This window comes from Styela clava, chromosome 9, assembly GCF_964204865.1.
Source record: "Styela clava chromosome 9, kaStyClav1.hap1.2, whole genome shotgun sequence".
In the NCBI taxonomy this organism is placed as follows: Eukaryota; Metazoa; Chordata; class Ascidiacea; order Stolidobranchia; family Styelidae; genus Styela; species Styela clava.
This window is the reverse complement of record NC_135258.1, coordinates 11,114,353-11,129,227: the sequence shown is the minus strand read 5'-3', so window position 1 is coordinate 11,129,227 and position 14,875 is coordinate 11,114,353. Positions and strand designations below refer to the sequence as shown.

Here is a 14,875-nt window from a genome sequence, read left to right as displayed (position 1 = left end):
CGTGATGCTCATAACTCTCAATTTAGCAAACAAGGAAGCTTTTGCCGTTTAGTTTTATTACACCAACTGAAACAAAATTAACTTTAACTGAACACTATTCCAGAACTTTTGGATTTCTGGACTTCCGTGCAAATGAAATTGCAGCTAAGGCGATAATTATCAACAGCAGCACTACAGAAATAGTTGTGGCGATTCCAATCTGGATGCGTCTGATTCCTGTTAAGTAGAATGGATTGAATTTCATAATGGCTTGAATGTAACGTTAAAACTTAGTCAAATGACGAAGACTCACCAAATTTTGCCACATCCGTTGCGGAAGTTGTAAATAACAGATTTTTTCCGATAGAGTTAATTGTGGGCGCTTTCGACTTCAGTATCTTAGGGCCATCGGAGTACATCTGCATTTCTGGTATCCCATTCGAAGCATTCAATACTAAATATAGTGGCCCGACAATAATATCATCCTTGGATGCGTATCTTCTCTTTCGTGTGGATGATAACCCATTCTTGCAGAACTGGTTTTCGAACGACGAACAGGACTGAAGAAGAATTAGTAATGTTACACGAGGAAGTAGTATGTCAGTCTTAACGAGTTGAGTTTTAAAGGAACTACCACACTAGGAACAAATACGTCCGAATATGTTAAAGCAATACTAATTATATATTGTTATAAGGTTTTCAATATTGTTAAATAAATCTGATAAATTCTGGCATATCCACCGTAAATACTAGGCTGTTGCAAATATTATATTGCTTCATAACAGCTAATTCGTTTAACCATTACCTGCAAATCTGTAGACCAGCAAGGTTTCATCACGGCATGTATAAAGAAAGTAGTACATTTAAGATCCGGTACGGCAAATGACACGCAAACTTTAGAATGCCCCGATAATGAAACTTCGAAAGGAATTCCCGAATTTGCCTCACAACTTCCTCGTAGTAGATACACGTCGGAACCAGAGCCACCATTGGAGCAAGACAAATACAATTCATCCACGGTGCTCACTAAGTCCATGTTCTGTGTAAAAAGCAGGAAGTTTAGAGCGTTAAAACCTGTTTGCTGCTTTCTACGCCGGATTTCTACATCGCATTGTATAATGTACCATATTCCTTGTTCGCCTATGTTCAATGTATAAATATATTATATTACCTGTTCTCCTATGTCAAGTGACAGCGTTAAATGTAGATATTCACCAACAGAGTATGCTGCACCATCTGATAAGTTTAAATAGGAAGGACATTTCTCTGGACAAGATGGCGATTTACAAAGACCGATGTGCGGCTTTAGCTCAAATGTGTTTGAGATCCGTGTGATATCCACACGCCTATAAAAATAGGAAATAATTAATAAATCTGTAGGAAAGAAATGTATATTGATTGAGTAATTATACACTTACACTGGTCTTATCGATGTCACAACTCCGTACTGCCTCGAATATGTACACTGAAAATGCGCAGCTGGTATTGGAACATCAAATCCACCTGTAAGCACTTTGTTGTACCACACCGTGTTCCCGAAAACAACATCGCCGTTTGATGAAACTTGCGATGTCATCCCACACCCGTTGAACGGTAGAGGGATTGAAAAATCATAATTTCCGTTCGTGGCAATCTTGGCTGAAATTAGATCGTTAGTGGCAATAAAGTGTGGCGATGGTACACAAAGCGTGTTTTATTTACAATGCCAGTTATGCAATGAAGGATATTTGCCGCTGGCCCACTCCCTACTTGAGCTAACATTTTGGGCCAGAGGATATCACTACTTACTAGCCTTAAGCGTCAATGCGATGACCATTACCATATTTGCTAAAATTCAGCATAGTATGATTTCAATACAATTTAGCTTGAAAACAAAAGATACTTACCGACACAGCTAGACTCCTCAATGCCAGGAGCAGGAGACAGAATGAGAAAGCCGTTTGCAATGCCAAAATTATTTTCGATGACAAACTCTTCGGATACTGAAATTTCGATACTATTTGTTCCACAAACCAGGGTCGGTGCACCTAGAAAATTACACAGAAAAATACACAAAGTTGTATTTTAGTAGAAAGCATTTCCTTTAAGTTCCCAAAAAGTACTTTTGCTAGATATGCGGGCATTTAGATTTACCGGTATTGTTGGGCATTTGTTTTCATTAGTTCAGATACTTTTACAAAACGACTTCTACAAAACGGCTGCAGCTTACAAGGGGAATACTTACGTATAGAGCAATTCTTTCCTAAAAATCCGGATTCACTTTGACAGAAGTAACCGTCAGCACGATTGCATGACAATTCACAAGAACAATCTTTCAAACATGGATTAGGATCACAAGGAGAAGTTATTTCTGAAGTTCCTATGAATTCTAAAAAAAAACATATATCACGCGGGGCAATAATTTTGTAGATCAACTGCTATGACACAAATTATGTTTAAATTCTCACTTGTACAAGTTTCACAATTGTAACCGGAACACCCAGGCGGACAATAACAAATTCTTGTATTTCCAAGGTCAACACAGGTTCCATTATTCTGGCAAGCTCCCTCTTCACAATTCGGTCCTTGCCTGGACTCGTATCCCAGCCCTAAAACCAAAAGTCATTGCATTGAGTCCAGCCTAAGCATGGTAGGCTGCGTTTTCTTTTGCATGTCATAAATCTCCTGTGTGACGTGGACGATTCATCGTGAAAGCACAAGGTATTTTTTATAGCGGATACATACCGTAACAATTTTGACAGATTTGCCCACTGCACCCCATCGGACACCGACAGCGATACAGAGCTTGTAAGGTCGGGTCAATGCTGCGGTCGACGCAGTATCCACCGTGAAGACAAGTGATTGAATTGGTTGCACAAAAACCTGTAGCTATATATATCTTTACATCTGGAAAATAAATGTAGTAAAGGTGCAGAATAAAAAAAATAATAACTAAACCAATAACTGCAAGCGGTATACGTTTGTCACGCAGACGAACGTGGCTAAGAAACTTTACAATTTTACTAGACCTAATTTTTAATTAATATTATTTCTAAAATTTAACCTGATGGAATGTGACACCGATCTCCCGTGTATCCGCTTTGACACCGGCATTTGTATAATGACACAGAAGAATCTTGAGATCTGTCCACACAAACTCCTCGATTCAGGCATAGATTCGGATTTTGAACACAATATCGACCAATGTTAGCTTAAAAAAATGTAAGTTCAGTTATTTATTATGTACAACTCTGCTCCCTTCCACATATATATATATATCTGTAGTTACCTGTTCCGAAAAGTTCGCAGTGATCTCCAGAGAATCCCACGGGACAATCACAGACGTACCAGGAAACAAGTTCAGGTCGAGTTGATCTGTCCACACACATGCCACGGTTCAAGCAAGGATTTCTGTTCATTGCGCAGTAATAGTTTCTCGTTCCACTTGATCCTGAATAATATTGGTTACTAATTAGCAAATGCTAGTGTTGTGTGTACCTGTCTTATGTACCATAATGTAATCAAACACAATTGCATTGTACAGGCCTTCAACCCATAAATACAATGCTTCTCACCCGTAAATTCACAATGATCTCCCGAGTATCCAGTTTGGCACTGGCACACGTACCACGACACAATGTACGGGCGAGATGAACGATCTATACACATTCCATTGTTTAAGCAAGGATTCCTATTCACCGCACAATAATTGTTGTTTTTCTGTTTATCTTGATCTGAATAAGTAAACATTACTTTACTTTTGAGTACTAAACTCATCGGAGATGGGTATAAATGATTTAGTCTCCGAATTAAACCAGCTGCCAATGCAACGCTCTCTCTCTCACCTGCTGCCCTATTTCAGCTGTACTTTCAGAGTTTTACACACGCTAGATTTAAAAGTTTCATCTCGCAAGTAGTCGAAACCAATAATTTCCTACCAGTATATTCGCAGTGGCCACCAGTGAATCCGGAAGGACAATCGCATATGTACCAAGATGGTAATATTGACGGCCTAATTGAACGATCGATACACCTTCCATTATTCAAACAAGGATTTCGGTTCACTGCACAATAGTTGTTCCTTTGGCCACCTGAATCTGAAAATGGAAATCGCAAAAGCATAAAATGAGTAATTAAATGAAAAAGCGTTTTCGCCCGGAGTCTGAACAAAAATCAGTGTTTATTCTGTGTCGATAAGGTGTCCACTCGCTAGATATTGACCCTAAGTCGCTTGTTTCGCAAATTTCCAAGACCGCCGATGGAACGAACTTTGATAGTTCGTTAATTTTAACTTTAGATTATAAACTGGCTATTATTACGACCGTCGTTAGATGAGGTTTAGCAGCTGGTACGTGACACGTGACAAGTTTCTTTAATACCTTACCAGTATATTCACAGTGATCGCCAGAATAGCCGGAAATGCAGTCACATGTGCGAAGGCGGAGTTGAACGATCAACACATAATCCATCATTCAAACATTACTTTAAACACAAACTACTGTTAACTGCACAGTAGTTATTCTTTCTTTTTAGTTCGAATCCTGATCAAAATTTCACTAAATTTTTTCAATGTTGATTTTCTCACTTTGTCGGGATATTATCAGTAGAAAACTTTTAATCACTCTACCGAATTAAATCCTATGAATTTGATCGTATTCAATCCTATCTAGTACCTACGGATTACCCAATGGAACTATTTGCTTGATCATTAAAGGAGGCGTTCGACTCAGTGCGCAGTTGGTGCATGTAGGTAGTACCGTTACACATCTCTTGAAATAATAAATTCTTACCAGTATATTCACAGTGGTCGCCAGTGTAGCCGAGTACGCAGTCACACGTGTACCAAGATACTATCGAGGGCCGAGTAGAACGGTCAACACATCTGCCACTATTCAAACAAGGATTTTTGTTCACTGCACAATAGTTATTCCTTTGATTGCCAGAGTCTATAACGGAGGTTCAACGGGTTGAGAATGAAATCGAAATCGATAATATTGGCCACGAAAGAAAAAGTCAGTGTCATACCCACCGCAACGTATTTTTTTAGTTTTAAATCCTGATCAAAATTTCATTCGATCGGACATTTTCCAAATAATAATTTTTTGGCAGATTATCAGTAGAAAACGTATACAACTTGAAAACTTTATTCACTCGAGAACAAGTATGAGAAAACAGGAGATAATTATTTGAGAATTCAAATACGTGCAACTACTTCTGCAGAAGCACAGAAATCAAAATACTGTACCGTTATTCAAACAAGGATTTCTGTTCACTGCACAGTAGTTATTCTTTTTGATTACGAAAGTCTAGATTCAAATCAAGCAATCTAATTAGGTTTGACGGACACAAACCTCATGCTACTAAATTAAATCCTATAAATTTAACCGCATTTAATCCTATCTTCGGATTACACAATGATCACATTTGCTTGATTAATGAAAGAGGCGTTCGACCCAGTGTACAGTTAGTACCGTTACACATCTCTTGAAATAATAAATTCTTACCAGTATATTCACAGTGGTCGCCAGTGTAGCCGAAAACGCAGTCACACGTGTACCAAGATACTATTGAAGGCCGAGAAGAACGGTCAACACATCTGCCACTATTCAAACAAGGATTTCTGTTCACTGCACAATAGTTATTCCTTTGATTGCCAGAGTCTAGATTCAAATCAAGCAATCTAATTAGGTTTGACGGACGCATACACGAATGTCATGTTTATGAATTGAATACTATGAATTTAACCGTATTCAATCCTACCATTGGATTACCCAATGATGAGTTACAATATTTTAGTGACTTCAAAGCGGGACGCCTCATACGACCCCAAAACCCTTAGCTGAAATTTTTCAACTTTACAAAACCCTTAGCTGAAATTTTTCAACTTTACATTGTCCGATTTTACTACATATATATGCTGAATTTAAAGCCATTCGGACTGTCTTCATCGACCATATTGTCATCGAGAGTTCATGCGCATATTCTTTGTCAAAATATCTGTTTCGGTTTGAAAAATAGAAAGGAATTGTCTATATCGATACAAAAATAATTCTGATTTAGCCACACCATGATTGCAGTGCACTTTATCACCAACGGTTTCTTTTTAATATGGGTATTCTTGTTTAAATCATTTGTAAATGTACATTTACACGTACTGTAACAAATTGTACCAATTATCCGCTAACAAAACGAAAATAACAAAATCACACATCCACATTTAGTGGGTAGCCTATCGCCACGCTACACAGTAACAGCAATAACGAAAACATACTAATTGGTAATTTTCGTGCATTATGCTGGCTGGCTGAACGCCAAAGCGGGACTTTCGACTGACCGGTCGGGACCCGGGACAAGGCGTTAAGTAGCGGAGGACAGTCTCGCCTGAAACGGGACGTATGGTAGAAGCCTACTAATGATCCTACCTGCTTGACCATTAAAAGAGACGTTCGACCCAATGCGTAGTTAGTGAATGTAGGTTAGTACCGTACCTTACCTCTAGAGATAATAAATTCTTACCAGAATGTTCACAATGGTCGCCAGTGTAGCCGAATACGCAGTCACACGTGTACCAAGATACTATTGAGGGCCGGGTAGAACGGTCAACACATCTGCCACTATTCAAACAAGGATTTCTGTTTACTGCACAATAGTTATTCCTCTGATTGCCAGAACCTTAAAGTTGCATACAAGAAACGTAAGTTGCTGATGCAGTCCGTGAGGAGAAGACGTCGCTATATATATATTATGTTTTTACCATCGAGCAGTCCTATTATAAAATGACAACAAAATGAACAAAATCTCACTGACAAATTCGAAGGATCGAATGCCACTAATATTTGCGTACTAGTTTGACAAATATCTTTCAACCAGTACCTGTCAATTCACAATGATCTCCAGATAATCCCATAGGACAATCGCACACGTACCAGGAAACTATGGAAGGGCGAGCTGAACGATCTATACACGATCCACCGTTCAAACACGGATTCCTATTCATCGCGCAGTAGTTATTTCGCTGCCCACCTGATTGGCCTGAGAATAAAAGAAAGCAGGATTGATCGATCTGATAACGGTTGTAAAAAAAACGCATCTATTTCTTTTTCTTGCGCAGAGTGCTACTAGTCGTTTATTGCACTATAGCGTCAGATCCATCTCACTCCACACACACAATTCAGGCCAAGGAGAAATTTGAGACTGCATCCTGGCACCATGTTCTCCACCGTAAACTCGATTTGACATTGAATGTTCCAAATGCTAATCTTGCATCATCAGTAATGGTATATTAGGTGGTTTATAAATTCTACTAAGATTTAATCTTGCCCTTACCCGAAGTTTCGCAATGATCTCCTGAGAAACCGGATTGACAGTCGCACACATACCATGACACTATTGAAGGTCGAGCTGAACGATCTACACAAGATCCACCATTTAAACATGGATTTCGGTTTACTGCACAGTAGTTATTACGTTGTCTTTCACCAGATTCTGTTGGAATAGTATATTATTATGATTCATTTCCTTACGAGCTGATAGTTAGTGCTTCACAAAAGTTGCGCCAATGTTGTCTTATGTTCAGTCGGTTAAATAAAAAAATAGATTTGTGGGAGTGTAGTGCCATAATCAAGTACTACACTATTATAGATCTAAATATTTCCAACGTTAAAATACAATAAAATTTCTGGATTAATAACGTAGATGTCGTACAGGCTATTGGATGTTAGTCGACCTGTTCACTCCCTTATGCAAAATGGGTACAAACTCCCAAAACGAAAATGAACGAAAAATATTTTATCATATACATGCTTACCTGGCCTGTTGAATTCACAATGATCTCCCCTAAAACCCGCAGGACATTCGCACACGTACCAAGAAGCAATGGAAGGCAAAACTGACCGATCAAAGCACAAGCCACCGTTGATGCATGGATTTCTGTTAACCTTGCAATAATCGTTTTTCAACCCTCCGCCAGACACTGTTGATTAGAATTAAAAATGGTAATACAAATTATGTGTTCAAAATAAATATATATGAATAAAGTACGAGAGGGCGAATAAGACAGTTTGCCTGTCGGGCTCTGACGAATACAGGTAGAATGCGAGATATATTTGCAGAATAAATACGATACAAATGAAATTATTTAATATAAGACATGCTTTTTTGGGTTAGCGTAAGTATTCCAGTCTTGTATTTTTATGTTCGGGTGCAGTTTCGGACAGATGGAAACTCGACTGATCACAGCTCTGAAGAGAGGATATCTATAGTTTGTTGAATAATGGGAGATACATGCCATACTGTATGAAGATCTAAACTTTTTTACTCAAAATTTCAACCAACCTGGAGAGCCGTATTCGCAATGATCTCCAGAAAACCCAGGTGGACAATCGCAAACGTACCACGAAACTATTGATGGACGGACAGAACGATCCGCGCAACGGCCACCGTTTAAACACTGGTTTCCAACCACGGTGCAATAATTGTTCTCTCCAATACCCACATGTTGAGCTGAAATGTACAATCCATTAAACCACTAACTATGGTGGTTAAAACTAATTAAGATAAAAATTGATAGATCAGTAAATTACATATAAACCGATTGTGAATCTTACCATTCGCAACCAGACATTTCATGACGCTCAGCGCACAGATTCTGCAAAATAGCAAAGTTAAACAGATTAATAGGCAGTGGAAGATGTTACAAATACAATATTATTTTATTTGCTAGAATGTAAAAAGTATTTAGCAGCCATGCGGACAGCGAATCTACTGCTGCTATGCGGTTGAAACAAAGAAAAGGTTTTTATGATACTACTAGAAAACAAGACATAAATTATATCGACGTGAGCACCAGTTTCATAATTTGAGATTCGTCTTGTGATTATATTTTTGAACGTTGATTTTTTCCCACTCAAATCTGGATTCAACGTAGAAATCTAACCCGCTTCGGTTCCGCCGGTTTTTGTAGTTCGGTTTGAACGAGCTGAATAATAAATCTAATAACATCAGGCTACTATACTCACAGAAATCCAAAAGCCGATATTTCCATATTAATTGAGTAACGAAGGAAAAAACATTAACAAAAATTTTCCAAAACTACCAAAGTAACCCAACAAAGAAAACCAACGTCTTTACAGCGAACACAAAAACGAACTAAAACTCCAGGCCTACACATGTTGGAAGCCGTCCCTGTGTCCGCGTCACCTTGTAATAATTGCAACCAATTATATTTTGCGAATTCCGTATTTTAACTGATTGTTTGTAAACAGTTGCAACTGCTGACCAAGTGATTGTTAATACAGATACAGTCAAACGTTAAGTATATTGGGATTTAGGTTAAGTGTCTCCAGGCTGATATTTGTACCCTAGGAAGTAAAACAGAAAAACAAAAGATTTTTGTGCGTGGACCTTTGGCTTTAAAGTTCATGTATTTTTTTTACCGATATTTTCTCTATTCATTCAGTGAAATTGGGTGGAAGTCACAAAAGAAAAATCGAGAAGAAAATGAATGATAAAAGAATATTTAAACGAATGGTTAAACGAAGTATGCGCGACGTATAGTTATATATATGTAAAGATTTTTTTACTTTCCAATAGGTAGGCATTCACAATTTTGCACAAGTTTAAACGTGTGTTAAAAACCGCTCTACACAATGCATCAATATTTAGGTTGTGTTCTGTACTGCTTCCTAGAATTTTGGTAATATCTATGTTATTGGACAGCACGAAAGAATCGTTTTGTTATAATGTTGTTGCTGTGAAAAAATCGCTTTCACTTCAACTACAAGAATAATTGCTTGCACTTTTCAGTGGTTAAAGCTTGCTGTTGTCTCTAGAAAGCTATTCCTTCGTGATTCTATTCGATCACGAACTATCGAGCTTTTGATAACAGAGATCTAGCTTCACTAATTGTGCCACCGTGCCAACCAAAATTCGACCCATCACGCCCTTTATTGTAACGCATGTACATGTGTAAATGTGTACTTATATGGACTCTCTGTGCCGATAGCGCCAAGGCTGTATTGATAACAAAGAAATATTTGCTCTCAGTCCCTGTGACTGTTATAAGTCGTATAATCACAATAAATTATGAATAAGTAGTATTTAGAATTACATGGCTTGTGGATGATACATTATTTACTTCTGAATTTAGTCATCTGTGGATCATACTAAGAAAATAACAATTTTTTATTTGATATTTCCTCTGCCAATAAATAAACTAAAGATCTCAATATCCGTTTTGTTATTCCCCAAGTTATATTAACTTCTATAAAATGCAAGTAATGCTGCTTCTTTATAACAATGCACACTAACCATTTGCTATCAATATATTCTAAAGTAGACCCTGCAACGCTATATTTTTTCGTATTTAAAAAAAAATAAAAAACTGTTTTCAATGTACGAATTTATTTATTGTTCTTCCAATGATTAACCGGTCGTCCAATTGAAAAGGTTACTAAAATGTATTGAAAATAGCACTGATAGATAGATTTTATAGTTTGGCCTCGTAGCGTATTCGGCCTAAATCGTGAATCTCTAAATAAAATAGTAGTAGTAATAGTAAAGTGCCAAAAATATAACAAAATAAACAATTTAGAAACATTTTCTGTGGACAATTGAGGGACCAGATTCGTCGTATTCTTGTTTGGTGATCCACATCTGTTGGAAAGTGGAAAGGGAAGCAAGAATGGATCCTCCGATCCAGACGGAGTATTTCCTCTCTGGTGGAGCGATGATTTTGATTTTCATTGTGCTTGGTGCAAGAGCAGTGATTTCCTTTTGCATACGATCAGCAATACCTGGGTACATGGTGGTACCTCCGGAGAGAACGTTGTTGGCGTACAAGTCCTTACGGATATCAATGTCGCACTTCATGATGGAGTTGTAAGTTGTTTCGTGAACACCGGACGATTCCATACCTAGGTGAATTTGACGAATTCGTTAATGCGAAAATAAAAAAACATATACAACACCCGCAAATTTAGTTTTAAAAATTATTTGCTTCTGACATACGTGGCTACGACAAACAACCGAATTTATCCTACAAGTTCCACGATATTTCCACAACCCCTATTTACTGCGGTGCAGTATAAATTTGCCCAACTACCCATTTTCCACTATTACTTTGCCTCAAATTTTATGTTTCATAATATGAAATAAAGATTGATTCATAGCAACTAGTGGTGTATACTACAGTCTACAGAACATTCCATGGTGCAGAACAGTTTTGATAATGTTGCAAAACGTGAAACCCTAATATAGGCCTAAGTGTGTAAAATTTAAACTCACCGATGAATGATGGTTGGAACAAGGTCTCTGGGCAACGGAATCTTTCGTTACCGATTGTGATAACTTGACCGTCAGGAAGTTCGTAGCTCTTTTCGAGTGAAGATGATGAGGCAGCAGTTGCCATTTCTTGTTCGAAGTCAAGAGCAACATAGCACAATTTTTCCTTGATGTCACGAACGATTTCACGTTCAGCTGTAAAGGTAATATTTTCGTTTGATTTGAGTAGTTTGGTTTTGCGATAGATGGATTTCAGGCACAGCATGGACAACGTAAACCGTACATATATGCCGGCAGTAAACTAGACTCACGGTGATAAAGTTGAACGTCTGCCGAGGCGACCATACAAAACTAATGATTCGCACAGACTGCATTCATACCAAAATTTTAAATTAACAGCAACAGCAGTACATAGGGAGGATTAATATGTTGAAAGTCAAATTATCAATTACGAACGTTGTACCGGTAGTATATGTAAACCACCTTGGGTTGCGAAGAGATTTATAAAAACATGTGCTGAGTGTAAGTAGTATGAAAGCCATTACTTGAAATAAATAACAAATTCTGTTTTGTAAATCAACAAACCTGTTGTGACGAAAGAGTAGCCCCTCTCAGTCAGAATCTTCATCAAGTAATCAGTGAGATCGCGACCGGCCAAATCCAAACGCATGATTGCGTGAGGAAGCGCATAACCTTCATAAATTGGGACGTTGTGGGAAACACCGTCACCGGAGTCGAGCACAATACCTAAACAGAGAAGATACAAATTTGATGAATGTGTCAAAAGTTATAGACATTTCGTTTACAACTTTATTCAGCAACCAAAAGGAAGTAGGCTTTATATGAACATAAACTAAAGAAGTTCGTCGGACTAGTTTACCTGTAGTTCTGCCGGAAGCATAGAGGGAAAGTACGGCCTGGATGGCGACGTACATTGCTGGTACGTTGAAAGTTTCGAACATAATTTGTGTCATCTTTTCTCTGTTAGCCTTAGGGTTGAGTGGGGCTTCAGTCAGGAGGACGGGATGTTCTTCTGGAGCAACACGAAGTTCGTTGTAGAAGGTGTGATGCCAGATCTTTTCCATATCATCCCAGTTGGTGATGATACCGTGTTCGATGGGATATTTCAATGTAAGAATACCTCTCTTGCTTTGAGCTTCGTCACCAACATAGCTGTCCTTTTGACCCATACCAACCATGACGCCCTGTCATCGAAAATTGAAAAGAATTCAGTAACAAATTTGTACTAGACAAAGAAAATGAATCAACTTCATTAAATACATCACTGAAAAAACAAACAAATAAGATATCAACAGCTTCTTATGGCGTTTAATGTCCATTGTAAAGGTAAAGAATTTAATAGTCGTAGATCAAACAATTACACACCTGATGCCTGGGTCGTCCAACGATTGATGGGAAGACTGCTCTTGGTGCGTCATCTCCCGCAAAACCGCCTTTTACAAGACCGGAACCGTTGTCGCATACCAGAGCGGTCTGTTCTTCATCTTGATCGTCTTCCATTTTTTAATGTTTCTAGTATAGAAGAAATATATATATTAATTTTTATTGGTATGAGTATAGTTTTGAGTGAAAATTGCAAATAATATATATTGTACTATTCTTGAGTATTTTGCTGTTTATTGTTTATTCAAACGACATATCGACGGCGTGCCCCGGACATATAGAGTTGACTACTACTCCAGGTCCGAAGCCAAAAGTAGAAACCCAAACATGAAAAACTTTGCTTTGAGTCCTAACCAAACCCAAAGCGTGAATCAACCCAAATTGTTACCAGCCTCACACTCCGTTAATACTACGCATCGTAACAGACTAATTGTGTTGTTGTATTATAAAATGAACTTCCCACGCGAAGTCATGTATCATAATTTAAATAATATTGTGGTTTGATCAACGAACTGCGAATATATCTTCCGCTGTATTATTGTTTTTCCATCGTATATAGAAGATTCTTCAGCGTAATTCAAATTATATTTTTGTATACTATGGTGATTGTGCGATATAACATTAGATTCAATACATCCCCGCTCTGCAAGGCGTGTACTCGGATGGCTTTCCATATATGGTTCTATGTTCCCTAAGGAGGCATGCGGGCATTGACAGTCGTTATCTCGTTGCAAAGAGACATGATACCGTCATCTTATTTTAAAATAGTAATATGATCTCTCCCTCCCGCTATTCTCTCGTTTTCTCTATCATGGGATTTGAGCAATGCAGCTCGTTAAACAGCTGCACCAGGAGGTTGATATGAGTTACAATTAGTTATAAATCAAATCAGAATTTATGAAATTTTCGTGTTATACTTATTTAGTTCATTGTTTGCAATGCGTTTTTTGTCCCCTGGTCTTCTGATTTAGATGTTAGATGTTTAGAGGTAATGTCATTTACAATAGTATTGGTTTTGCAACTGTAAATCTTTTTGTAAGGACAAATTCAACCGAAAATGAACATCAAAAATATTGACTGCAGGGAAGTAAGGGAATTCAAATACGATTGCTATATTTATGGAGTATATGTTGTATTACACTCAATGTACTTCTGTTGGGCGTCTTTTAATTCACCATATTCTATCCAATTTAACATTGCTACTATTCGTCTACCCCCAAAAGAGTATATCTTCTGGGTGACCGTACATTTGGACCCACGTACATTTGAACCCATGTCTATATCCACGGGTTCAATCAATATGCGGGTGCTGAAACCCATGGGTTAGGGTTAGTATGGGTTCAACTATCCGCACAACAAAAAAATTTCCATAGGTGCAATAGTATGCAGGTGCAATTGTCATGGGTTCAAATGTACGTGGGTTCAAATGTAATGGAACCTATCTTCTGATCATATTTGTATATGAATATATAATATCAAAGCAAGTCACAAAGTTTACTCAGAAGTGAGGGAATCTTAACTCTCGAAAGCAAAATTGAAAATGATTACTGTATAGTCAGGAAGTAAAATGAGCGAACGTTTGCGAGGGCACTATAAGTCTCACGCACTGTGTTGTGAAATAGTTTTCGGCAAGAATATAAATCTTCCGAAGACAAGAAAGTGTAAATATTCTCAATTTTGTAGAAAGCGTCAGTTTAAATTCCAAAAAATAGGGCTATTTGTAAAAAATACAATAAACCATCATCAAGTATATATCAGTTAAATTATCCACTGCAATCTACTTTGGTCTCGTGGTACTCTAACCGGTGTATTATTAACTGGAAATCAATAAATCGCGAAATGCATCGCCTTTGCATTTCCCACTAGGAAGACAAAATTAAAACCGCTAGTGAAGTCCTCCGTAAACATGGCCTTATCAATAGTTGCTTTTGCAATAAAGTTTTATGAATATTATACCAATCAAATTATTATATGTTTATACAATTTTATATAATATAGGTGTATCACAATTTTAAAAAACTATTATATTATTATTCGGATACATAGACAACTAACTAATAGTACTAACCTGTTAGCTTTCTTTAGATTTCGAGCTTCGGGCGGTTTCGTCGAGTGACTGAGGTTCGATTGGTCTCATAAGTTCTTTATATATCAGTGAATTGAATCCGATCTCTCTCTCCCATTTCCATATTCAAACATGCTTTTCTATATTGAAATTATAAAGAATAAACAA

At 37.6% G+C, this 14,875-nt stretch overlaps 2 protein-coding genes across 5 annotated transcripts; both read right to left on the bottom strand.

Moving 5' to 3' along the window:
• Positions 1-37: 37 nt before the first annotated feature.
• Positions 38-9,128, bottom strand: LOC120338939 (uncharacterized). 4 transcript variants are annotated; one of them, XM_039406956.2, is made up of 22 exons: positions 8,976-9,128; positions 8,565-8,605; positions 8,293-8,460; positions 7,766-7,930; positions 7,285-7,443; positions 6,832-6,990; positions 6,475-6,630; positions 5,463-5,618; positions 4,749-4,904; positions 3,897-4,055; positions 3,534-3,692; positions 3,248-3,409; positions 3,023-3,169; positions 2,704-2,865; positions 2,427-2,567; positions 2,204-2,347; positions 1,866-2,006; positions 1,398-1,617; positions 1,151-1,325; positions 785-1,018; positions 293-539; positions 38-216 (listed from the first exon to the last, which is right to left on the bottom strand). In XM_039406956.2, the coding sequence occupies exons 1-22, from the start codon at positions 8,999-9,001 to the stop codon at positions 95-97; spliced, it is 3,399 nt and encodes a 1,132-aa protein (XP_039262890.2). In that variant the 5' UTR covers positions 9,002-9,128; the 3' UTR covers positions 38-94. The 4 variants fall into 4 exon arrangements, with proteins under 4 accessions (XP_039262890.2, XP_039262893.2, XP_039262894.2 ...); XM_039406959.2 differs by having other exon boundaries at positions 3,897-4,049; XM_039406960.2 differs by lacking the exon at positions 4,749-4,904.
• A 1,214-nt stretch (positions 9,129-10,342) lies between these two features.
• On the bottom strand, positions 10,343-14,867 carry LOC120338943 (actin, muscle-type). The gene is made up of 6 exons (XM_039406968.2): positions 14,711-14,867; positions 12,625-12,771; positions 12,119-12,443; positions 11,824-11,985; positions 11,242-11,433; positions 10,343-10,871 (listed from the first exon to the last, which is right to left on the bottom strand). Exons 2-6 carry the CDS (start codon positions 12,757-12,759, stop codon positions 10,546-10,548), a joined length of 1,140 nt encoding a protein of 379 aa, XP_039262902.1. The 5' UTR covers positions 12,760-12,771; positions 14,711-14,867; the 3' UTR covers positions 10,343-10,545.
• Positions 14,868-14,875: the final 8 nt, after the last annotated feature.

Excerpts from the sequence above, each read along its gene's own strand:
- LOC120338939 (XM_039406956.2), bottom strand. The coding sequence starts at position 9,001 with ATGGAAATATCGGCTTTTGGATTTCT. Across the intron at positions 6,631-6,831 it reads AGATCATTGTGAATTGACAG|GTTCTGGCAATCAGAGGAAT; the intron begins GTACTGGTTGAA and ends TGCAACTTTAAG. Across the intron at positions 4,905-5,462 it reads CGACCACTGTGAATATACTG|ACTCTGGCAATCAAAGGAAT; the intron begins GTAAGAATTTAT and ends CCTCCGTTATAG.
- LOC120338943 (XM_039406968.2), bottom strand. The coding sequence starts at position 12,759 with ATGGAAGACGATCAAGATGAAGAACAGACCGCTCTGGTATGCGACAAC. Across the intron at positions 12,444-12,624 it reads TTGGACGACCCAGGCATCAG|GGCGTCATGGTTGGTATGGG; the intron begins GTGTGTAATTGT and ends TTTCGATGACAG. Across the intron at positions 10,872-11,241 it reads GTTCCAACCATCATTCATCG|GTATGGAATCGTCCGGTGTT; the intron begins GTGAGTTTAAAT and ends AAATTCACCTAG.